At 41.3% G+C, this 26,340-nt stretch overlaps 1 protein-coding gene across 3 annotated transcripts in view; it reads left to right on the top strand.

Annotated features, from left to right (window-relative positions):
- The window catches only part of RGS6 (regulator of G protein signaling 6), a 280,436-nt gene that overhangs the window by 148,603 nt on the left and 105,493 nt on the right, over window positions 1–26,340 (top strand). For all 3 annotated transcript variants that reach the window (XM_037395325.1, XM_037395323.1, XM_037395324.1), the window contains exon 3: window positions 23,099–23,198. In XM_037395325.1, coding sequence (XP_037251222.1) covers window positions 23,099–23,198 — 100 coding nt within the window. The remainder of the gene's footprint in view (window positions 1–23,098; window positions 23,199–26,340) is intronic.

Genomic DNA, 26,340 nt, shown 5'->3' with positions numbered 1-26,340 from the left:
GCAGACGGAGGGATGACGCTGGTTGGTTGGTTGCTAGGGTTAGGCGGAGGGGCGACGCTGGTGGTTGGTTTTATTCTTGTGCTCTGAAACTTTAAGAGATCCCTGTTATGTAGTCATTGTTCAGTTGCTGTAACTGTAGGGCGAGAGAAATTCTGGTAGACCCAGCTGGCTTTCACCTGCCAGCAAGACTGTGGGCTGGCTTTAGGCTTTCCAAGTCTCACTGAGAAACACTGAGTGAAATTCCAGCAGAGAACAAGACCTTGATTTTTCTTTGCTTGGCTCTGGTGTACTGAATATTGCCAGTAGTAACAGATCCAACAAATACGCTTTCTTAGGTCACTGCTGCCACAGGAGAGTGAGCTTTTTTAATTGTCGATATTTTTATGGAAATGTGTATTGCCTTAAAAGGTACTTTTTTAACTCTACAATTTTTCATTAAGCTTGTAAGTACTTTAAATACATGCTATTGTCAAACAGACAAGAGTTTGATAGTAGCCTTTGTTTTGTTTTACACTTGAATACTTTGAGGTCTCATTTAAAATAAGTATGCGATTTTCAGATTCTGCTTTGAATGAGGATTTCCTAGGTTATCTAGATCTTGAATAAAATAAGAGTGTTCAGGGTGATATAATGCATATTTATTTCCCTTGCTCACTGTTGTAAATGAGTACTTTAGGTAAAAAAAATACCTGTTTTGACTGGAAAGATGAACAGATATGGAGTAGTGGTGATGAAAATAAAAAGGGGAAACTGATGCGTAACAAGAAGAAAATACAGCACCTTTTTCATCATCTGGGCTATCGGGGAAGTGATGTGACCAGCACATGGCAGTATTGCTATAATTGCTAATAAGTTGCATCTCAGAACCACGTCAAAGACTCTGCAATACTGCTAGACCCTTGCCAAAGGTAACACATGTATCCCTCACAAAATACACAGCTAAAGAAAACAAGCAGATCCTTTGAAATGGGGTCTCCAACTGAAATGCTTATTTATTTTTTTTTTAGAGCTGGCTTTTTTTATGAACTGGACGTATTGAAGACTTGTATTCAAAAGAAAAGTTTAGTAACTCAAAGGAAGTTCAGGTGGCTAGAGGTTCTAAAGGAGGCCGAGGCACTGAGGGCAGTGAGGCGTTTGCTTTTCCAATCGCTGTGCAGAAGGGACATTCCAGGAGGCAAGAAGATCCTAGATGTGTCATTGTTTTGTGTTTTTGTGAGTCTCGGTGGGCTTTCTCCTGAGGGGGAAGAGAGGTGAAGAGTCCCACACTGCAGACACACTTGCTCTGCTTTGATCTACCCAGACTTCCGAGGCTTGTAAGTTACTGAATGTGAGGTTTATGCTGCTTGGGAACCAAAGTTAACTGACTACTGTGTCTCACTGCTTACAGGCTGGCGTTTCCTAAGTCACCTGAACAGTAAGAGACATACTAAGGCAGGCTGAGAGAGTTGAGGTTGTTCAGCTCAGAGAAGGGAAGGCTGCAGGGAGACCTTAGAGCAGCCTTCCAGTACTAAAAGGGGGCCTGCAGGAAAGCTGGAGAGGGATTTTTTACAAGGGCATGTAGTGGTAGAACATGGGGGAATGGCTTTAAACTGAAAGAGGGCAGATTTAGATTAGATTTTAGGAAGAAATCCTTTACCATGAGGGTGGTGAGGCACTGGAACAGGCTGCCCAGAGAAGCTGTGGATGCCCCATTCCTGGAAGTGCTCAGGGCCAGGTTGGACAAGGCTTTGAGCAACCTGGTCTAGTGGAAGGTGTCCTGGCCCGTGGCAGGGGGATTAGAACTAGGTCACCTTTTAAGGTCCCTTCCAACTTAAACTGTTCTATGATTCTATACTAACAGCCGTACCTGTTTCAGTCTGATTGCAAGTGGCTGACAGCTTGAAAAGAGAGCTATGGGGTTAGCTGGTCAACTGGTATCCTTCTCAGAAGCACTTCTGAGTGCATTGCTGGAGGTCAGATCTTGAGGAGGAACAGAAGATACCAAAAGAAAAATTACTATTTGTAAATGTCTGCTGCAGCCTATGACAAGGTGAGAATGCTAGGGGTGAGCTTGAGGGGAACCTTGCTAAAGTGGCTTCAGATATAATTACTCTGGATGTTATCCTTTGTACAAGAGGCTGGAAAGCCTTCGCTGCATCCCTTCACTGCCCAGCATAATACCTTAAAGCTACTCTGAAATGGCATCTATGCCAAGGTATCAGTGTAAACTGCAGTGGAAGTATAGATTTGCTTCTGCAAACTGCTGGAGAGAACTTGCAAATCCTATCACACACACAGCTGGGGGCACCCATACCTTAAGCTGCTGCAGTGGTTCATTCAGCAAGTGTGAGTTGAATCACCATGTGTGTAAAACAGGCACCCTGTATAATCCTCCTGTCAACTTGCAGTCCCTGAAGCATGATGTTGTGCCCACTGCCATTTCTGAAGGGAGTCAGAACTACTGCAAATGATGAGCATGATTTCAAGAGCTGTGTGAGACTAATAGCAACCCTACGCTATCTGTGAATGTTCTCCTTGGCTCAGGGAAGATCAGGAGCCTGGAAATACTGAACTGCTGCTCAATATGGTGGGATGGAGACAGGGCAAGGAAATGCAACAGCTTTCCCTGCGAAGCATGGTGTTATGCTTAGGGCATCTTGCGTCTTTCAGCTGGGACATTTCTTACATCAGAATTGCCATTTCTTGGAAGAGTCTGTCAAAGGAGCTGTGGAGAGCAAAGTCCTCCAGAGAGAAGAGCTGCACAGAGGACTTGGCTAGGCACCCTGCAAGAAACTGCAGAAGGGGTAGCATCAGCCCTTGGTGAGCTCCAGGTTTCTTCACTATTTCTGCCTCCAGAGTGCTCTTGTGAAAGCCTGATTTTGTGTGCAGCTGTACCTCATGACCTCCTAAGTAACAGCATGCGAAGACGGTATTTAGTTTTCATTAGCTAAGATAGTTGCTACTAATTAAGCAATGTAAAAAGCCTTCCAATTAGGTGCAAATTGAATTTTCCTTTTAAAGACTGCCATGAAGGTATGTTTCTAATTAAGGATACTTTGCTTGGCTAGGTAAGAGCCATTTTATTTGCTGTGTTTTTAAGGGAAGCTGTGTCAGTTTCCATTAGCTGTCCCACATGCATGGGGGAGTCCAGCTCAATTCATCCACATTAACCCATGCAGCAGGTTTGAACAGGGCTAAGAAGGCAGCACAGCACATCCTCGGTTACCCTGTGGCAAGAACTGGGGGCTGCCTTGCCCTTACCCAGAAACATGCATGCTTTTCTTTTTGTGAAGAGGCTGGAAACACTGGCAAAAGCCACCAGTCTTGAGCAGCTGCTGGAGCAGTGGTGGCCTGTCCTTCTCCCTGAGGCTGGCTGGGGTAAAGGAGGATCAGGGATGGTGAGAGCCCAGGGCCTCCTCCAGCTTTCGCTTGTTTGTTCGAGTGATGTTTGGGCATTTGATTTTAATTGTGTTAGGGAAGCATCTTTAAAATCCAAGAGAAGATGAGTAAGCAATTTACCTCTTCATCTCTGATTGCTGCCTGTGACTTAGAGCAAACGGTGGGTTAAATTCCCTGGCCTGTGTCTGAGTTAGTGGGGCTCTGTATCTTGCTTTCCCATAACCCCTCTCCCAGCTGTGAAGGTCACTATTTCTTACCTAGCTGGCAACAGGTTTGTAAGGCAACTGTCCTCTCCCATAATAGTTTTATACTTATTTCTTAGTCTGTTAATTAGAGCAAAAATCCAAGGTTCATGTCAGTCACAATTCAGGATGTCCCTGGACTAAGTTTTAGTTGCTTTTGTATTTGTAGCTTGCTTATGCCTTAGTGATGATAACCCGATTTGTAAATGTGATTTAGCGCAATATAAGCAACAGAAGTTTGTGCAAAACAGCATCCTGTAACTTGTGTAGTAACACATTGTTTTAAAAATTACACAGACAGATAAAGCTGAAAAGATGAAATATTGACTATTGCTAAATTTGTGTTTGTTTAAAAAGAGAAAAACATCTTGGTCGCACATTTTCACAATTCTTGAAATCCTTATTGAGAAAAAGAAAAACATGTAGAAGGGCTGCTGCTGGTTTAAGAGACCAGATTGTGACCTGACCCTGTGCAAGAAAACAGAGCGTAAGACTGATCCCTCAACAGCATGCATGAAGAGACAGACAGTGTCTGAAGTCCAGATGCTGCTTGGAGAGCCCCATTTGCCCTGCTTCAGAGGGCAAAGCAGGCCACAGGAGAGGGCTGGCAGGGGAGCTGTGGCTCTATCCCCACTTGACCTCAGCTACTGAGGCTGACTGGCTCAATAAACTGCAGGAAAGGGAGAGGTTTCTCATTTTGCTCTCCACAGGAGGAGATTCTGATAAAGAATTAACAGAGAAAGCAACAACAAGGATAGGAATGCAGGTATTGGAGACTAAGTGCAGGTTTTAAAAAATATTGGCCCAGATTTCTGTGAAGCAGGGTCTCTTCCAGTGCCCCCCCTAGGCAGCAGACTGCTCATCTCTGCCTACATCAGAGGATATAGAAGGATGTTTTATGCTAGTTTAGTTTGCAGCTCCTAAAGGACTCTAAAAAGACAGGTTTTTCTCATGGCTTTTTTCGTATGTCCTCTTAGGACAGAGCTACACAGCAACAAACCCCTGTTCACACATACATTGCTAAGACTTGTTTGTTTTGAGCTTAGCAACTAGAGCATGCCAAGAGCTGCCTTTAGCATCATTCAGATGAAGTAAATGCACTAGGCTATACATTGCATTTTTAAATGAGCAAAACATCATTAAAATAGTTTTAAATAACACAAGAGATCTGGGGAAGGCTGTAGTAAAGAAAAAGCCAAAAGCAATTCAGAGTAATATTACTTAATGGATAATTAATTTATGTATTTCCATGTGCAGAACATACAGCAATAGTTGTTGGCTCTGAAGTTCTCATTGGCCAAAGCATAGCTGTTGGCAGTGGCAACCAGTCTAGTTCAGTGGTTTTGTGTGAATGTATCCCCGTCTCCTACTCACCACAGATCCTTTAAACTGTTCTGTGCAGCTGGGCAGTACTCAACATACTCAAACTATCTACTTAATAGCTTCTCATTTTGTTAGCAATAAATTAATACAGAAGTGACCTGCAGTTTGCTGTATGCATAAGATCAATGTATGTAGTAACAGAGCTGGGAGGACTGAACAAACTACACGCACAACTCCAGTGGTATGAGTTGATGGTATGGTATTACACTGTAATAGAAATACTTGTAAACAAACTTTAAAAAATTTGTAAGTGCAGATTATCAGAAAATAATTGTTTGCAGCTGTGAACATAGAAAGATATGGAAAATCTGAGACTGTCGGTATTGAGTTATTTAATTAACAAAGGAATATTTTATGGTATTTTATAAAGAAAAACTTCATGGCCAAATTCCTATAGAACTCCCATGAACATGAAAACCCACACAGAATTAGAAAGAGAACCACTGAAAGATACTATATGATAACTGAGCACTTTAAAAACAGGGAGGAGCCCTTGCTTCTACTGAAGTTATTTGGAGATGTCAAAAATCTAGTGTCTTTAATCTAGATCAAAGAAAAATCTAAACTTTTTCTTTAATCTGCCATATGAAACAATGGCATGGGAAGTGGGGGGTAGGGGGGACGCCTGTATTTATGCTCTGTGAATGGGTATTTCAGCAGGTATTTGGTAAAAATACAGACATGGATTCCTGCAGTGTTTGAAGTTTCTAGTACATTGTGCTTAATAAGCCAATATTAACTTGGTGGTACCCAGTGATACTTGCCTATCAAGATAACAATACTATAGTGATTGAGATATGAAATATTTATTGTTCTTATTGAGAACAACAGAACTTTCGCTATTGACTGAAATTGAGAACAAGCTTCCTGTGGATTTCTTCCCAGGTAACCAGATACATTTTAAATAATGAACTCTAGACTGTTTTTCTGTTCAAGAATTTGCCCTCCCCTGCCCAACCCCCACAACTGATATGTTTAGCAGTAGTTGCCTTCCAACTTTGTGCACTACAGCCAGGGGGAGGATTTTTTCTATGTCCTTACTAACAACTAGTTGTGTTGGAACTTTGGCAAGGGCAGCACTCTCCAATACGGGGCAAGAAAAAATAGCCCTGAATTGGGATGGAGCTATGTAACTGATGCTGGTCTTGGACTGGCTGCACTGTAGGACTGTTGAGACAGGAAAGGCAGGCCTGTTAGGTAGCTTGGTGAGTTGTATAAATGCAGCTTCTCTCAGGTTTACATTTCTGAGTTGACTGCAAGTGTTAGGAGGAGCTCTTCTCATATAGATGAGTCATGCACGAGGCCTCAGTTGTGTGTGGATTGTCTTGAGGCAAAAGGGTGTTGAGTGCTTACTGCAGGAATTCAGCAGCTGTGGCACTGATATGAAAGATGAACTCTAATATGTAATCACTTGTTTTTGTAGAACCTGTAGAATTGTAATTGTACCTGGTATCTCCCCTCCCCACCAAATGTGGACTAGTGGGTTCAAACGTTGTACAAACTGTGAGTTTTAGAGGGAAAATCAAATATATAGGCAGCAAGATAGAGTAAGCTGAGTTTTTGGAGCTCTCTGCCTCCTGTGTATGCATAGTACCCCCAAGAGAGCTCTCCAAGCTTGGCACTGGGGAGAGAGAAGTTCTGGTACTTTACAGAGAAACAGATGCATGGTGGGGAGCAGGATGGCAAAGTAGATGAGGAAGCTGAGGCACTCGAAGGTAAGGACGCAGAAGGGTGTGAAGTAACCTTCACTGAAGCCTAGGGAACCGGTGAGGAAGAGCTGTGTGTACTGAAGTAAGAAGATCCAAATTACTTTTGTAGTAACACCTAGAAGCAAAAGCAGAATGCTTGTGGCCAATCACTTGTTGCTAGCAACAGGTCAGTGGAAAGGGCAGAAGTCACAACTGGATAAGAAACAGCAAATATCAGGAAAATGAACATTAAATCTTCAGGATGACTTGGGACATCAGAGGCTGACAGTACTGTGATTGTGTGCTACAAATCTTTGCACTCAGGTATGTTGAAGTGTGCTAGTTCTTAGTCCCAGGAAAATCAAAAAGGCTGTTGCTGACTTCATGGAGCAATGCATCAGGATGCAGGACAGCAACAGAAATGACCAGACAAACAGTATGTGGAAGCTGGTGGTGAAACTTTTGTGTGAATAAAGACTATGAGCAACAGCTCATGGCTTAGCTGGCTTTTGGAAAACTTTTGCAGTGTTAGTTGCTTGATCTGCAAACCTGTTAGTAGCCTATATATCAAGAGGCAAATTCTGATAAGTGTCAAAAATGGGAATGCAGTCAGCCCTTTTTGCATATGATCTTGGGTCCTGAATGTGAAAGAAGAACTGGTGTTGAATTTCTGGTAGAGGCCATCCCATCTCTCTGCAAGCATGTTGGAGAGCTGCTCGAGTCTGGGATGCAGTCTAGAGAAAGCCCCTTCCAGCAGCTGATTTATGTACTGGAAGACACAGGTAAATACAGGGTAGCCATGTTCGCAGAAATGGCCCTGATGACTCTCAAGAACAACATCTTTGAAATCACTGTGCAGTGTGCAGTTCCCGTCTTCTTCCCTCTGGCTGTTCAGACATGTATTATTGATGGCCTTCCACCATCCTCTCTCACCCTGCTCCTGCAGAGCTCTTGTGCACTGCTGAGCCCAAGCAGGTGCAGAGACCAGCGTGGAGCCTGAGCTGCTGATCTCCAGGCTGTCAGGTCTTGTTCCTTTTCATGCATACTTCCTAGCACTAATAGGGACCACTTGATACTGGCACAGAGGGTTTGTAGAGAATCCTTTTTTTTTTTTTTTTTTTTTTTTTTTTTCCTTCTTTATACAGTTATTCAGTCTTTAATCATTTTGTTTTTCATATCTTACTGGTCAGCTGTGTCTTGCTGAGTTGACTGTAGGTATAAGGGTATTCGGCTACTGTCCCCTACCACCCTGTTTAAGTAACATAAGTGGTCTTATGTTTTCTGCCTTTGCGCTTCAGACAACTGGCGTTGTAAGACATGTTAGATAGAGTTTCAGTGTCTAATTCCTGTTGATTTATTTCAACACACCAGTGTTGCTGTGTTGGGTTTTTTTGGGGGGTGTGTGTGGTTTTTTTATTATTTTTACTTTATGAAGTTGTCAGCATTAGGTACCAAATTCTGTGCGCTCTTCTTTGGCTTATAGTAAAATAAGTGGAGAAAAATCTGTCGGTACTGCTTATTTCAGAAGTTTCTTAAGTCCCTCATTTAGTCATATTCCTGTAGGACAGGAAATGTCACTTTTGAAGGAATGGTCTGTATTAAAAATTACAAAGAGGAGTAGAAGTTCACTGTATACCCTTAGCATTCGATCATGGTTGTGGGAATGTGAATAGACACAGCATTCAAACATGGTTAAGTAAAAAAAAAAAATTGTTTCACTCACACTCATTTATATTTGAAGTTTCTTTTTTTTTATGGTACATGCATTATTTTTCACTAGCCAAGCATGTTCACACAAGTGAGAATTATGTGCATCTGTCTTTAGAGAAGCTTTTTACTTCAAATAAGTGTTCTTAGCTTTATGCAAGTTGCAGTATTCATGCGTTACTAGAAGAATCCACATTTGGTCTTACCACGTCTTACAGAAAAAGTGACACCGTGTCAGAGCAAGAAACTGCTGTTAGATTGTAGAAAGCAAGTGGCAAAAGAAGAGAGTTACTGAATTGCTCTGAGTAGTTACTGACGGTTACTGCAAAGCTGATTACTCGAACTACCTGAAAATTATGAATAAATTTTCAGGCTCAGCAGCTGGTCACAATGAAAAATGTTCATCAAAGCTAGATTTTAGCTTAAACGTCTTCATCTGCTCTCTGCTAGCAGGTTAAAAAATGAAGTCCCCCAGAAGTCTGTCATTAGGATATTTTAATAGCAAACATTTAATTATGATGTTCAACTAATGTAAAGGACAAACGTTAAGGTTTTGATTATTTATTGGTGCCAATGTCCTCTGCTAATAAACAAAGACTAATAGCATCATAAGCTTCCCAAACCCAATAAACAGAGTTTGTATGGGAACACAGAGCTCAGAGCCCAGCCATATTGGTTTATTCTGTGCTGCAGTGTCTTGGACGCAGGCAGCCCAAGACTCCTCTTGTGCCTTGTAACTGATGGTCAAGTGCCTGCACCTTTGGTTCTGCAGAAATGTTTTATCTACCACTTACTGCCATAGCTCTGTCTTCGACCTTGTGTTGGCAATCCAGGAAGTAGCAGTCATCCACTGCAGCACCGGTGTGAGCTACCACATTTGGCTTTCAGTCTAAAAGGGCTTATGGTTACTATGCTCTCGTCCTTCCCTAGGAAAGGTTTCAAATTTAAGGCTGCTGAGCTGCTTGTCTGGTTCTGGTGTGCGGGAAGATGAAGACAGAAGGACATAAATGTGGCACCATATTTCAATGCATATAGCACTTACCCCTTTAGAGTTGCCTGTGCTCGAGCCCTCAGACAACCCCAACAAATGAGGGAGGGAGGCAGTGGGGGCTCAGGCAGGAGCTAGCCAGGGTGGGGCGAGGGGCACAAGAGGCTGCCAAGGATGGAGGAACATGAAGGAGAAAATACTCTGGAGCAAGTCTTTTGGGTTGTTTTGTTGTGGTTCTTTTTTCTTGCTATGTAGTTTAAAAAAAACCCCAACACCACTGCTATAGAACTACATAGTTTTATTTTAGGGTAGAATTTACAGGTAAAAATATCTTATTCTTTGTGAGACGAGGAAAATCTAAAATTTCTTTTTGTGCAAGGTTTATTCTTATCAACAAGAATAATTATCATGCTTTTGCTTCTGTCCATTTGTAGATAGACCTATAGTTGCTACAGAAAGTTAGCCCACTGAAAGATTAGTTGCTGGTAAGTGTTAGATATCTTTTAATTCTGTTTTAGAGATAGTTATGTTGCTTTGCAGCCAGACAAAGAACCTTAGTACATAATTTCTTAGTAAAAAGAAACTATGGAACAGGGAGACTTTTGAGTCTGCCTCCATAGTGAATATTTCAATACTTCAGTGACTTTAGTAGTGAGTGACCTTAGCTGGTAAGAAGATTATTTTATAGCAAAATGAAAACCCTTTATACTCCTTTGTTAATAATTTACCATTAAGTACTAGTGTCAGACTTGAGCACTCATAAGATTTGACAGCATAGAGGTACAAGTCAGGCCTGCTAATATGTAATGCCTTTGTATCTAAAAGGCAGTCATATCTCTGAGGGTCGTGTGTTTATAAAAAGTTGGAACAGGAAAACAATTTTAAAAAAACCATAAAACAGCGATCCAAGTGTACTTTTAAAAGCATAAAAATGTATTTCCCATTTGTGTGTAGGGCTGCTCCTGTTCTGTCTTAGAATGAGGAAGGTAAATAATTTCAGTGTGGTCTGTGATTTATATTAACTTCTGGTTGCTTGTGTGCTGCTTAGTATGTTACTCTGCTTCAGTACACTGGAGAGAGATGACCTATGACCAAATATCCCATCTGTGTCTCAGCTGACATTCAACAATTAAAAAAATCCACTCTTGCAACATCATTGCGTATTTAATAATTCTGTCTTTCAGCATCAAGCAGTTAACAGTGTAGTGGAAAAGATGTTCTGGCTAACAGTTCTTGTAGGCTTGCACAACTGAGGTGTATAGGTACTTAATTTTTTTTAATCAAACAATATTCTACAAGCAAAAGTATACTATATTGAAACCATTGCTTTGGAAAATAGAGTGGGAGTCAAGACTGTGTTGTACAACCAGTTGTTTATGTGTAATAAGATGTAATATGTTTATTTTATATTATATTAATATTATATATAATAATTACATTATAGATTATATATTATTTATATATTTATATTTCTATATTTTATATTTTTATATTTTATATATAATATTAATTATATATAATTAAAATAATATTAATATAATATTATATATAATTAAATAATATTAATATTAATATAATATTATATATTATATTAACACCTGTGCTAGATGTTCTTCTTCCACACCATGACAATATGGTTAATTGAACATGAAATACATGAGAAAGAGTTACTTGTGTCATACAAAAGGGTTATATACTATTTATGTTTTGGAACTAATACTTTCTCCATTTAAAAGAGAGAAAGGAAAAGAAAAAAGCACCACACAAACCAAACCAACCAAACTGTGTATAGATAGAGATGCCATGCAAGAGTGATAAAAAAAAGGGTAAGAGTAGCGATTTCATGCTCTGGGGGTAGTTCACTTGCTCTCATTTGGTATGTTCACATGTTGAAATAGCCCCTGAGCTGTAGCCACAGGATGCAGTGTCTGCTCCTTCTATTCTCTTCTGTCCTTTCTTGGTGAATAGAACAGCAAGTCAGCATTACAGGGCCAGAGACAGGCTTTTGTCTGCTGGCAAGAAGGGCAGGTGAGAGAGCCTTGTGTTCTTGCTGGGTAATTCTGTGTTGTGAGCAGTGTTTTCGGTTCTCTCTTACACAGGCCCCTGTAGAGAAGAAAGCAATAAGCTACCAGAAGGAAACTGTACCTTTTTTTTGTAGGATTTCTAACTTTCATTCTATAGGTAACACACTCCACCCCACCTTCCCAAATCAAGAACAATACTGTTTAGGTGTCAAGAGGTAGAAGTCTTTAAAATTGGTATCTCCAGCAGGGTTCACAGAAGCTGTAGCCATTTCTGCTCAACCAAAGTGCATTTGTATTCTGCAAGAGCTGAAACACCTCAGACTTTTTATGGAAAGGTTTCAATATGTATTGTGAAATAGAGGGTTACAAGGGACAACAGAGCCCCAGTTGGGCATTAGATACATTAAATGCCAGAGTTGAATCAAACAGCAGTTTGCTGCTGAGTTTTGAAAGCAAAGCAGATATGGCATTACTTTTACTAACTGCCACAAGTGTTGTGCAAGTGCTGTGTTCCTTGATTCATTATTAGCAGAAGAAGGAAGACTTTGGGGGAGAAAGAATTTGACATTTCTTTTTATACAAACAAGAAAAATTATTCTTTTTCCAAAGTGTTGTTATAAATTGTTTTGTTCAAGCATTACTCTTAGTAAATTGACAGTATTATTGCTACCAAAGGACAAAGCTAACAGTAGTAGAACCACTGAACAAATCATAAAATTGGTGTTGAAGTAAATAACTTCACCCATGGTGAGGACCATAATTGTGTCACAGCAGAACTTGTAAGTACTGTTTGATGTGCAACATTTGCTTTGCCAAAGGGAAAGCACCAGTCGGTTTTAGAATAATAAATACTAGTTGCAGTGCATGAAAATATTAATGAGTCCAGTAATGATGATCATCTTATGAGAATTGTATGTTCATTTTCCATTCATGCCTTCCATTTAGCAATCTGTGCAGTTTGGGTTTTTCATTCTAGCAACAGCTGCTGTCAAAGTCAAGGGCCAAAGCAATTGAGTGGCTCAGTTAAAGAGGCTCTGGAAGGCCTGTGTTATGCAATCTGGCCTATCAGTATAATTTAGTGTATATGAATAAATTAACACCTAAATTAAGATAATGTTGGTCAGACAGTATCAAATCTGATTTGATTAACACTCAGATTTATTTCTGTAATACTTTTCATTTTTCTTCTGCTCACTAACATATCAGAGTGTGAAGTAGAGCACTTGAAAAATACTTTTTCAATAATTGCTAAATGCTTAAATCTTACCCCCTCACTAAAAATACTGCATCTGTACTCTGAGGAATGTTTAGGTAGTGGTGTGGGTGGACGTACCAGCCCTGCCCATCACTGCCTTTTATCTGGAAGTCTTTCCCAGCTCTAGTACAGAAAGTCTGCAAACGCTTTAGCTTTTTCTCTTCATGGGCTAAACCAAGGTCTTCAGTTTCATACTGGTAATCTTGTATGCTTTTGTGATCGTAACATTATAAAATTTCTAATGTATGTCTTTAATAAAAGGCATTAAAAAACAGGATGGAGAAAAGACATAGTTCATAGTGGTATGAAAAACAATTTTGAAATTACATTCTTTCACTCTCCAACAGATCTTCAGAAAGCCTCTTTCTTCCCTCTGTTCTGAAATTCAAAGGAAATTACCATTTTCTTTTGCAGTGGTACCTTTAAATCCTGGGTGGAAATTATGGGGGGCTTTCTCTATCTTTGCCTTTATAATTTTTTTAAGTATTTTTTTTAGTTTTATTTGTTTTAAAAAAATAATTGCAAGGTGATACTATCATGTGGAGAGGGAAAGAAACAAAATACAACCTTCTGAGTGTTGAATAGGGTTTCCTCTTTTTCCTGTAACTTATAAACTGCTCCTCTTTGCATCTGTTTCGCAGCATTTGGGGGCGAGAGGGGTGTATCTGATCTTTATTGTGGTATGGCACTTCACAGTGCAAAGAGTTAAATGATGCATGAAATGACCCGTCACACTGTATTATGTGCAACAGTATTATATACGCAGAGGAATAAATAAAAAAAAAAGGCAGAAAAAACCCAAGTTCCTGAAGCCCCACTTTTTTGTTGTTTTGAAGAGAAACATTTGGTGTGTGTGTATATATATATTTGAATAACTTATTTTAGCTAAGCCACAGGAGCCCATCAAGTACTAAAATAGAAAGAAGGGATATGCTGGGTAGTTTCCCTCATCAATTCATAAAGGAGGGTAATGGTAGAGATCCAGTGTCTGTGATACAGCTTTCCTGCAGGGAACCACCACAAACTTTTGCATCTAATACTGGAAGTATCTTATGAACAATTTTGAGAATTGTTCCAAGTGGCTTCAGTACTGTGGGAGAAGTTAGGAATGTTTTTAGGAAGCTTTGCAAAATGCATGGCAAATGATGGTACACTGCATTTCTCATTAAATCGTAATATTCTCAGGTTCATACTACATGGTTTCATGTGATTTTGCCTGCAGTTGATAGTGTTTTGCTGAAGCTCAGACTGAAACAAGAAGTCCACAGCGTAAAAGTCCTGGTTTATGATTCCTGTGTCCTCTTTTTCACTCCAAGTAACTTTCTGTTCATGCATGAGGGTATGGACACAAATCTTCCCGCAGGCATGGGGCCTAAATACAAGTGCAAATCTAGACCTTGCAGTTTTAAACAGAAAATGGTCATTTTAAATGGGAGTTACTTTCTTTCCATTTTCTTCCTCTGTATGCAGAATATGGTCAGGAATGCAGCAGATGTATTTATCCCTGCCCCCTCCAGCTGCAGGGTTTTCTCCCTGTTAAAGACCTGGTGGTGGGTGGACAGTCTCTTTATGCTTTAAGAAAGCGAGAACCAGAGAAGGATACAGTGGTACGGTCATCTCCGAGTGTCTGAGGTGAGGCAGTGGCATTCCCTGCTCGTCATTACTCGGTGTTTAATGAAAGCAGTAGCAATACCAAAGCCCTGATCGGGCATCCACCAGCTCCACCCCCTCTTCTTATCTGCTTGGTATTGATGTCAGTGTATTTCATTTCAATAAATAATATATTTAATGAAATACTTCAGATTAATTATGTAGCAGTTGCTGCAGTTTGTAGCAAGGGTGGAAAACATCACTCATGAGGAACAACTTGTCTTTTTACACCTGCTCAGCATTGCTTGAAGTAATTTATTTTCTGCCAGACCCAGGAATGGCCTTTTCCACCCTTGTCGCCTGGGAAGCTCATTTTCACATGCTGATGGTGCTGTGAAAGAGATGGCTGGGTAGTTTTTTCCTCCCCAGCCTTGTGCTGGAGGCAGGCAGTGGGGGAGGTGGCAGCTCTGTTCTTCCAGCTCCAGAGAAAGATGATGAGCCTCGAGAATATTGTCCAATTCCCAGCTTTGGGAAGGTGCAAATGGGAGTCTGCTTGGGTTTGTGGATTTGGTTTGAAGTGGTTTGGGTGTAGTTCATAACCAGCTCTTCATTTTTATCAAGATTTGAGGAGCTCCTGTGTGTGAGTGGATTGGTGACCCACTGAAGTCTGGCATTTTTCTGTCTGGAAGTCGCTTGTATTTGATTCTTCAGAGGAAAGTGAACTTCCTTTGCAGGTACTGTGTTCAGCATCATGAGGAAGAGAGAGGTGCTGCTTTCTCATGCCGCATGGTGCATGGACCGCTACAGGCTAGGAGTATTGATAGTTTCCTGTAGTCTAGCGTAGTACTAAAACTCTTACATGCTACTTTAATCAGGCTTGGAAAACTGGCCTCAGATAGTGTTATGAATTGGAGACTCAGCCCAGTGTTACTGGAGGATTTAAGATTCCTGGCGTTTTCTCAGTCATCTCAGCACAAAACCAGCATATTCTTGTCTTGTATGAGAATGAATAGTTGATGGCCAGAACTCAAAGTGAAATTCAGGGTGTGGGAGCTAACCTGCAAAAGAAGCACTCACAAAATGAAAACTGTTGAACTAAACTCTCTTACTTTTGTTTGGCACTTGCCAATTCAAGCAGTTTGTGCAGGTTTATTTTAGATGGCAGCTGGGTCACAGGTTTGCTTCTGGATATTCCTGAGGTTGGGTTAACAGGCTTCACCCTGTTTCCCTGCCTGTGGTGGGAGCAGCAAGGGTCCCAAATTGTGCATGCCCATGTGGCAGTGGGCATGCAAAGGAGCTCAGCCATGTCACAGACAGAGTTTACTCCTTCTGTGATAGTCCCTGTGCACACAGTGGTAGGCACGTCTACTCATTCATCAGCATGTGAGCAATCTGGAGACCTGTGTAGTTTGACATTCAGTGCAGTGATGCAACGGAAAAGAAAATCTCTGTTGTTTCCATGGCAACTTGTGCGTCCGACCCTGGCTGGAGCAAAGCAGCAGGATGCTGTCAGTCCCTGCAGGCAGTGATTTCAGTAAAAGCTTGTCAAAAGAAAACACATACCCTTGTGCTCCCCCCAAGCCCCTCATGGTAATATATTCACCACAGTCCCCTTATGTCAATTATCAAAAGTGCAGCATTACATTTCCTATAACAACTTTATTCCTTCATATTTCAACCCGTGCTGCCGCTTTGATTTGATTCAGTCTTCTATCTGCAGACAGTAACTACAGAGCACTTCAGGATTGTCCATTCAAATCTTGCTGAGGATGGCATGGTCAGAAGTAGTTAGTACTAGGTGACTGGTGACCTGTATAAAATGGTCTGGGAGGCTCAGTGCTGTCACTGGCTGACAAACACCAGCAGCCCAGATGCTGTCAGCACCAGTGGCTCTCTTAGCAGCACTGTTTAGGGAACAGAGGGACTGAACTTCTTTTTCCCCAAAGTAGTTCCTCCAATTCAAGTTACACACTGAGAAACAGTTTATAGATTATGCCGTCCTACAGTTTTCCTGGCTGAAACAATCTGTGTTTATACACAGTGTCTGTGCATAGGTTTACAAATGTGTTTGCGTAGTTCATAAGTCACACAAAAGCCACCCCTGTTCAATGCATTCTGTATGGCAGTAGTGGTATAATTTCTTTCACCAAAATGTGACGTGTAACACCTCATGATAATTCTACAGCCATTTGGTTTCCATTGGAGTGTTTTATTTAAAATTAACATCGTCTTCACTGGATATTTATGATACTTTCCTACAGTCATAAAAAGCTTAACACTTGTGCTTACTGAGCAAAGTAAATATTTGGTCTAATTTGCAGCTAATGTGAGAAGGTTTCTAATTAGAGTAGCCATGTAAATGGTGTAAGATTTCTCAAGCTGATCACGTGCATATATGTGACTTCTTTACCATGACTGCAGAAAGCAGGGGGGAAAATGCACCACTGTTAACAAGAAACTTCTGTTATGCTGTAAAATGCAGGAGTCCCAGGAATTTGCTACCATAATTACAGTTGCACAATCAGTAAACAACTCACTTTTAGTATCTTACACAGCTTTCTAACATGCCAAAATAGCTTCCTTTTTAAAGAAATTATAGTTCGTGTAGAATTTGAGCTCATTGGGACTTGTCTGTCAAAATGTTTTTAATGAAAAATTGAATTTGCATAACACTGATGCACTGATGTCTTTTGCTTTTAACTGTTGACAGTGATGGGCTGAAAATCTTGATTTTTGGGGAGGGAACAAATTGCATTAGTTCAGCTCATTTAGAGAATCTGTTTGCTGAATTAATTTGCTAAGCTTTGGAGGGTTTTTGCTATGTATTAAACCCTATTTTCCAACTGTGCGTATACTGCCTGAAAGGAATAGCTCCAGCTCCCGTTTTCTGTGACCACATTTTCATATAATGCAGCCCAGGCCCAAACCAGGGCTGCCATGCAGAGCTGATGTCATAGACTGTGCTGGGGACAGCATTGTATGATCAGAAAGCTGCTCCTGGTACTCCCCAGACTCCAGTATTGCACCTCAGCAGCTGAATAAGAAGCGTCACAGTTTTTCTCTAAGCATCATTTTGGTTAGTTAATGTGGTGAAACCTGTCCTTCCATGTAATGACTTGCTGCATAGGTGCTCACTTTGTGAAGCTCTAGCTAGATTAGCAGCAGTATACAGATAATCACGAGTGCCTTGTTAGTTGTTCCTTCACTGGTACCCTCCTATTCACAACAGAGATATATAAATGCTAAAGCATGTTAACAGTTTCAAGGTGACATTATTAACTCTGTTTCACCCTCCCAATAAACATCTGAAAGACATAGTTGTTATGTTCTTTCTTCCCTGAAACTCACTCAAGCGTGAGGGAGTTATGTGGTATACTCTGCCTTTATCTGAAATAAACTCTGAAATTTAAAAAGAAGCAGAGATTAAAGCTCCATCGGGAAGAGGACAAGTTCCATCAGTGCCCCTGCCGTCAGCCGTCGCTGGATGTTAGTCATGTGGGAAGCAGCCAAATGGTCCTGCCGGCTGATGCATCAGTGCTCTGCTCTGCTTTGGCTTTGTTGCTGTTGTTGGGATCGTGAAAAGTTTTCAGAGGTGGGGAGCCTGTCTTTTGTAGTCATGTAGCATCTGCTATTTGAGGCACTCCAAGTCCTCTGACATCTTCAAATTAAGTTTCACTACCCCTGCGTGATTCAGTATTATCTCCGTTATACAGGAGGGGATGTGTGGACAGAGACAGATGAAGCTGTTTGCTGAAGGTCACACAGCAATTCGGTGGCAGTGCTGTTCTGCTGCTTTCCAGTGCTGTCGCAGACGCAAGGTTGTCCTTTCTCCCTCGAGGGTGCTGAAGAGAGATGTATTAGCCTTGTTTTGTTTTGGGGTGGGGGGTGGGGTGGTGTGGGGTGTGGAGTGTTTTTTGTTTTTTGGGTTTTTTTAGCTTCCTTTTCCTGTGTTTGGGCAGAGTGAAATCGTCCAGACTGGTGAAGCAAGTTGGCTTCAGACACCTTGTCAAATTAACTTTTCTTGTCTCTGTGTGTGTGGGGCTGTGTGGAAGGAGTCAAGTGCAGAAGGTACAGGCACACTGGTAGTGTCAAAGAGTTAGTCAGAGGTGCTTACACAAGAAATCATCCATTTAAAAATTATATTTCAATTAAAAGATCAGATGTATTTATAATTGTTGCCATCATGCTAGCTGACAGACTAATCCTTTGCTCCATGTGTCATCCACCTCCACCAGTGTTCACGAGAGCTCTCATCTGCTGGGGCAAAGAAGGTAGCCGGCGTCCCACAGAGTTGTCTGTCCAGCCCTATACACTTAATGTTGGCATTGATGAGTGATGCTCAGAGACTTTCTAGTCACATATTAGCTGGTGACAGGAATCCCCGAGAGCAGGGTACCTGCTGCAAGTAATCGGACAGCAAGCTGGTGCATACCAAAATATTTGGGAACAGGCAGCAGGACCTTTCCTGCAGGATCCAAGGGAGTATGTGCAGCTTAGTCAGAGGCTAGAGTATGAAAAGGGCACTGTTGCCCTCACTAGCTCACAAAAGCAAGCTGGCACAAGGGGACCGTAATGGCCTCTGACATCGCTGCATGATGCTCGTTCAGTCGTAATTAAATGTGTTCAGTCAGTTAGCTCTGATAAACTGGTTTTGGTGTCCAGGCATGGGGTTGTGGGAGGTGGGAACTGTCACCTTTTCTTGTTTGTGTGTTACTTGCCCTTCCCTCAGTGTGTCACCTCCAAGGACAGCCTTGACCCTGAGCAGGGTGCTTCCAGGGCTCAGCAAGGCTGTGCACGCTAACATGCTGCAGTCTGGGCACCTGCTTCATTTTGGCGCTGAGAGAAAGAGAAGCTACTGCACAGCTGAGAGTCATTTTTGCCCTTAAAATAGTGGCACTGGGAATGTTGTATGGCACTGACCCTAAGTTGCCAGGCTGTGATTGTTACGTTCATTGTTGTACACGTGAGCAAATGCAGTATTTTATTTTCCCCTGCCTCAGAAAAGAGACTTCTCATCTTCTAGTGATAGACATCTTAGCTCTGATAGAAATTCAAGGTCTTCTACTTCATGCCTTTACCGTCCTTACGCCAGCAAAAGTGCTGATAGTGGAAAAGAACATCTAAGGAATACCAGCAAATCCCACATATGCATTCAACCCCCAATGTTCCATGTAACAGAATATGTTGGTAGACTCTCATAAACTACCTGCTGTAGAGTCCCATCTCTACTGATAATGTGCTCCTGAAGCCAAGAGCCCTTTTTGATGCCTTGAAAGGGGGGTAAATGTGAAACAAAATCATTCTAGACAAATACAGGGGGTAGAGCTGTCAGGAAGAATGGCAGATGTAGTTTATTAGGCATACGTTACAGTGTGTAGCTAGCAGTGACAGCAGATCAGAAATTGCCCTGGCTTTCTCAGGGAGATATTTAGCGAGAATCCACTCAGAGGGAAGAGTAACAATTCTCTTCACTGATGTAAAATCAGACTAGACTTAGCAGTGACCCCCAAAACAGGGGAGGAAAAAAACCACAACAAACCAACAACCAACAACAACAAAAAAAAAACAAACAAAAAACCAAACAAAAAAAACCAACCCACACCATTGCTTGTTCTTCACATGATTTTTGTTGGGCAGAGGTTATTTCACTGAAGCTCATTCATTTAGGAGTGATAAATAGGAGGAACGCTTAGTTTACTAGGTCCTGCCTCCTAGCCTGATGAACTACGCAAGGATTCCTTCCCTGTCTGCCAGATAGGGAAACCTAAAGGGTATTTAATGGCCTGCAGAAACTGAAGGGAGAATCATTAGCAGTGAAGTGTCTAGGTAACTCTTTGAAAGTTAAGATGAAAAGCTTCAGTGAAAGTGACCTTCATGCTTGATGTTCCCTCTTTGCTGCTCTCCACACTTGAAGCTCTAATAATCGCTTTTTTCCACTATGTCACTGTATCCACTTGTTTCCACTGTATCACTTCATGAAACATTTCTATAGCTAGGCAGGAATTTGGATCCAGGGTGGTAATATCTGCAAACATTGAGTGGATGCAAAACACAGAGGCTGGTACAAAGAATCAGTCTTCCCTTTGTAGTGGACTGAACGAAAATGACATAGATTACTGAATATAGGTTTTAAATATTTTATTTAAAACTTGATTAGAACTTTAAGAAAGGATAAAATTATCATCAAATGTTTCTTTGAGTAGGCTATGCTATCCCCTTTGAGCAGTGCAGGAATTTGTTGGAGAGCACAAGGAAAGCATGTTGGGAATGGGAAGACCAGAGGCTGTAACCTGGCTGGCACTCTGGCAGCAGACTGCAAATGCTGGTGTGCTGTGGGAAGGTAACACGTATAGTAGTGTATGGATCAGATGAGAGGACAGGGAATGAAGGAGATGAGGTATCTGAGTAGAAAGGGAAGGAGAGAATCAACATCCAACATTCAGAAATCAGGAGAGCAGAAAGTGCCAGCAGTCAGGCTGGAAGTTAAGAAGTAGCAGCCTGTTGGGAAGGAGATATCTCTAGGGCAGTTATGTTTACTGTGACTTAAAATTGCACTAGGCTTTTGTAATTGTGACTGAAGCCCAAATTAATGGCCCCATTTGAGACATCAGTGCCTGCTTGATTGCTTGAAAGGGGGATAGTTTATGTAAAAATAATATATTTTGCTTTTAAGATAATTAAAGGTTTATTTTGCTTGAAATAGAAATTTTTCTTGGGGTGATAATGACATGAATAGTGTCTTGTGTTCCTTTACAGTGAGCAAAAGAGTAAGAAGTTTATAATCCTGCATCAAAACAATTATTTTAGCTTGGTTTTCATATGTTTCATTGCTTTTCATTGAAATGGAAAAAGAGAAAACAACAGTTTTGCCAAAAATTATGCTTATGGTTTTTAAAGCTCTGAAGTGTTTCTGGAGACATGGGACTCATAGCATGTTCCAGAGTGGTTTCCTCCTAATATGCATGGAAAAATCTCTCTGATGCCAGCTACAAGTACATACAGATGGATGCGTATAACTAGTTGGTCACGTAGAGACTTTTTACAGATGAATGCGTATAATAGTTGGTCACGTTGAAGCAGTTTTTAGTCTGGCTGACCTTGATCCACCTTTCGCAGGCAGCTGAGCTGTCCTGTCCCACTGGCAGTTTGGTGTTGCCGTACTGTAGCCTCGTAAATCTGGGTTGACAATGAGTGATGCTTCAGGCACCTCAACACCATGAGGTGCTGTGAAATGCTTCTTGTCCAGCCTGAGAGGAGCAGTTACTCTTCCAGGTATCCTAGGTCTGGAAGAAGCTGTTTTCATCACCAAGTAACCGTGCATACAGTTCAGGTAAAGGGGAAAAGGTGGTATGAATTTTAATAGTGTTTGGGCTGGGGGAAAAGTAGTGTTATTCTATCACAAATGAGCTGTAGGTACCCAACCCTCATGCAATCTATTGAATATCTCAGGATATTTTCATCTTTATGACTTCATACCTGCAGAGAATTTGTTCAGGGCATGTGTTAACTTAAAAATAACGTATAAACAAGGTGTGAACAGTTCAGTTAAGTGATAGCCTGAGGTTAAAAACACAGTGATCAAATTCAGTGTCTGCAGTTGGCAGGGAGATTGTCTTGCCGCCTTGGGAAGAAATTAAACTTGTTTTGAAATGTAGGTGTTAAGTCTGTGAAAAACTCACTTGCACATCTAAATGAAGCTGGCTTTCCAGAGTTGAGGAGACCTGGTTGAGCTCTCGGGCTGCCTTTGGGAGAGAGAGGGGCTGTGCTTCCACCATGTAGCCCTTCTGCTGAGGTTGTGTTCTATAGCATCCGTGAGGAGAAAATCTTTCGCTAAATCAGAGCTGTGCTCCCCGTCTGGCTGCCATCAACCATGGCCCTTAGTCACCAGCAACAGCCAGGGCTGTGCTGTCAGCTGCTGGAGCTAACAGAGCCAACAGCTTTGGGTCTATTTTTGTTGGGCTTCTGAGACCTTATTAATTTGAAGGGAGTTTTTGGAGATACCAAGTTTCTGCACTGTGCTTGTGTTCAGCTCTTTGTTCTCTCTGGTGCCTTCAAGTAAACGCAGGGAGTGTAGCCTCAAAAGGAGCAAAAATCCCTTCCTGTTTTGGAGTAAATGGGAGGAGGATTAAGCTCCTTCCCCCAGTGATCAGATCCTCTGATTGCCATGGGTTTTGAAGATGATTGTATATTTTCCTGTATGTGATGGATTGTGTATGTGTCTGTGAAGTAAAAGGTAACTTGGCTGTGAAAATCTAATGAGTTTTCTCTATGATAATTTTACTTTCGGTTGTTGACTTCATACAATGACCACGGGTATCTAGCATCCCAGCCTCTACAGCATGAGGCAGGGGAAATCATCCTGCAGTAGTTCTGTCTCATGCTCCTTTCGGTGGTAGGCCATTGGTAACGGGGACCCTTTGGAAAATGAAAGCCCTCCCACGGTCACAGTATTGACGGTTCACGTGAATGTGGGAGAAGAGGGGAAAGTGGACTGAATGGGAAGCTCCTTAAGCTGGTTGCAGTTTAGAGTCTAATCCAATTAATGTGTGGACCAAACAACACCTGTCACTCCCTGGTCATCCAAAAAAAGCACAGTTACTGTTGAATTGTCAGTGTCTGACCATAGTCTTCCAAGCTGGTGTATGTTGTCTCGCGGTATCTAGTCTCAGGGTTTAATTTTGGGAGGTGGTAGCTGTGCTCTACATCTGTGTTTGTGCAATAATACACATGGTATTATATATGGGAAGGCCATCCTACCAGCAGGGCTCCAAAGCACTCGTGGTATATAAACGTTACAGTCACCATTTTGCATAAACCACTAAGTCTTTCCTTCCTTTTGACAGATTGAAGACATCATTACGAGAATGCAGGATGACAAAACAGGTGGAGTTCCCATCCGCACTGTCAAGAGCTTTCTGTCCAAAATCCCCAGCGTCGTCACCGGTAAGGACCCCAGTTAGCAGGGAAGATGGCTTGAACTGGTACTCACTGGCTCGAAGCAAACACACTGCTAAAGCCACAAAAAAGAAGGAATGTAAGAAATGCCACCCTCTGTTTATTTTTTCTGTGCATCTTTGTTACGAGGTGAAGCATTGAACCAAGATTTCTTAATTCTGTTGTAAGTAAGCAAGCGTTTCTATTTTTTTGGAATGAGTTACTCAAAGTTACATGGCTTTTGTGGCTATCACAGTATCACCAGTCAGAGTCATTCCCTATGATGGGGGTGTGATCTTAGGGAACTCAGGAAAGAAAGTTGCAACTGTTTTCTCACTCATACCCAGATACTCTTATTGGACTTTGATCACAGGTAGAGAAATGTGAAATACCTTTTATGCGTGCGTACTGTTTTATTAAAGCTGTATGTACAAAAGTGCGGATGGTGCAGAAACTGGGATTTAGAATACAAAACCATTCCTATATGTGTTTCCAGACAAAATATCTTCCAGTGCAACAAAGACCTTTGTCATTGGTAGATGATGAGTTTATTCAGGGTGATGTAAATTGTTTGAAGGATTTGTACTTGGGTTTCTGGTACTTGTTTTCACTAACATGGTAAGATTTGCTGTGGTGGCACAGAACTACTGTTTTCCCTTTCTCCACAAGCCGACTGTTGTCCAATATGAAGTACGCAACTATTCCTGTGACTTCATAGTTTATGATGTGTCTGTAAAGTAAATACTATTTTCTCTGTCCTGCAGTTTCTTTACAAATCAGACCAGATACATACACTGATGAGTCTGTTTAGAGAACTCTTCCCCTCCATTTCTGAAAAGTGAAGGGTTTGGTTCTTTGGCTGTGAATTTACTGCAGTAAAATTCAGATGATCACTAAAAATGCAAAAGCTGCATTGTTGCATGTAGACAGCACCAATAACTGAGAGAAGACTGGCAGTTCAAAGGGACCTTTCTTGCTCTTTGGGTCCTTGTACTGTTGTAAAATGGAAAATATCTCTTGTGAACGGGGGTGCTGGCAATACAGTTGGTGTCAAGTCTTTGTAGGGAGTGCTCCCTGCAGTGGAGCATATCTGAGCTGAAGCATTTAAAAAATATCTTTACTGTGAAAATTGTTGGATTGAGTAAAATTTGAGTTGTGTTGATTGATTCAGGAGTGTGATTTGATATCTTTGTATCAGAAAAAAATGTCCAACTTAAGCTACATGAATGGAATGCAAATCTACAGGGTTCTTGGGGATAGGCAGGGAATATAGAAATTGGAATGAAGTTTTTACTTAAGTGAAGCTCAGTCCAGTTAATCTCTTTTTATTGAGCAACAGACTCTTCTGTCTGAAATTGATTTCATGGTGGTGACTCAGTGTAACTGGCAGTTGCAGGATTAGGGTTTTACAGTGGAAAAGAAACATGACTTTAGAACGAGATGTGAAAATTGCGTTACTAAAATGCAGTTTATGGCTGGATCAGTATGAGCTAACTGTTTTTGAAGGTTCCTGGGGAAAATAACCATTTATCTGATTTGAAAACTCATTCCATAAGCTCAAGTCTGCAATACACAGGCTGGGTGTCTTAAGATTGACTCAGCTAAAACAGGTTTCTGATATGTTTGTTAATATTCATATTATTGATTAAGCAATTGATCTAGTCATCAAGCCACCACCTGTTACTCAGAAGAAAAAGGAAATGGGAGACCTCACAGCATCTTTAAACTGATTATACTTATCCTTAGGTACCACCCTGGTTGGCAGCTCCCTGGCATGATGGAAACTGCCACCTTGCATTCTGCGGTTCTGGAACAGCAGCTGCAATTACATTATTTTGAAATTGCTAGTTTTTCACAGCAGAGGCAATAGTGAAAAGATGAAGATAAAATAAGAACAAAACCTCCCTCCAAAGCTCATAGAAAGCTCTCAGATTTAGAGACGAGCAAGCTCAGTACCATTCCCTTCAGGTGATTTGAAGGCATCCCTTGTGATGCACCAGGCAGTGCATGAAGCTTCTGAGTTTGAGACGTATGAAAAAATAATGGCTCAACTGAGAGCCCAAAGTTTTTTCCACTTCTCCTTTCAGATTCGTAGACCTGCCTATTTGTTGACCAAAACCAAAAGAAATTTATCTATTATTTCAGTACTTGTGATAGGTGGATGAAGAGCTGGAGCACTTGAAGAGGCAGGAGCACCTATGTTTGAATGGAAGCTGAGGACACTGGGTTTGTTTAGTCTGGAGAAAGGAAAGCTGAAGGGATGAGAGGCTACAGAGAAAACAGGGTCAGACCCTTTCTCAAGAGTGCATGGTGGAAGCACAAAAGGCAATGTACACAAGCTACAGGAAAACAAATCCCAGCTTGATTTAGGAGGAAAGTTGTTTATGGTCAGAACAGCCAAGTGTGGGCTCAGTGGCCTGGAGAAGCTGTGGAAGCAGTATTTTGGAGCTATTCAGAAACCTCTGAGCCCAGCTGAACCAAGAAATCTGACCTAACTGTGCATGTGGCCTTGCTTTGGGTAGAGGTTGGACTAGATGACCTTCAGAGAATCCTTCCAACCTGAATTATTCTTATGATCATCAGATACTCAGTTTTTAGTACTTGTCTCATTCCAGTCAGTGTCATGAACAAAAGAGAACAGCTTGTATTTTCAAAAACTTTGGACTCCCTCTTGGGAAGACCTTAATTTCTAGACTGGCATTCTCATACTTTATTTCTACCTGAAAAATGGAACAGCAACACTGAGACGTGATTTAGTTGGCAGGTTCACAGTGACTGTGATTAACAGGGGTTTATTTTTGCTTGACACTTCTATTGTAATTGCTTCTCACAGGAGAAATGTAAAATCTCAAAGAAAAAGAAACATTACAGCAGCGCCTCGGTGCTCTAAAGAGGCAGCTCTGTTTATAGTGCAGCAAAGTGGGTGTTTGATTTAAAGTTTGAATACCAGGGAAAGAACTGCTCATCTCTGTTTTGCTTCCATGTGTCCAATGCCCAAGTTGTGAATGAGGCGTTGTGTAACATGAGGAGAAGGAGCCTCAGGGAGTTATCATTAACAGTCCTCTCTCAACACAGGAATCTGGGAAAAGGATGAAAAAAACCTTTTTTGAATGTATGATGAGTACATGTGGAGATGCTGTGCCAAAGGCAT

Source organism: Falco rusticolus, chromosome 7 (genome assembly GCF_015220075.1).
Source record: "Falco rusticolus isolate bFalRus1 chromosome 7, bFalRus1.pri, whole genome shotgun sequence".
NCBI classification, from domain to species: Eukaryota; Metazoa; Chordata; class Aves; order Falconiformes; family Falconidae; genus Falco; species Falco rusticolus.
This window is presented reverse-complemented; position numbering and strand designations above follow the sequence as displayed.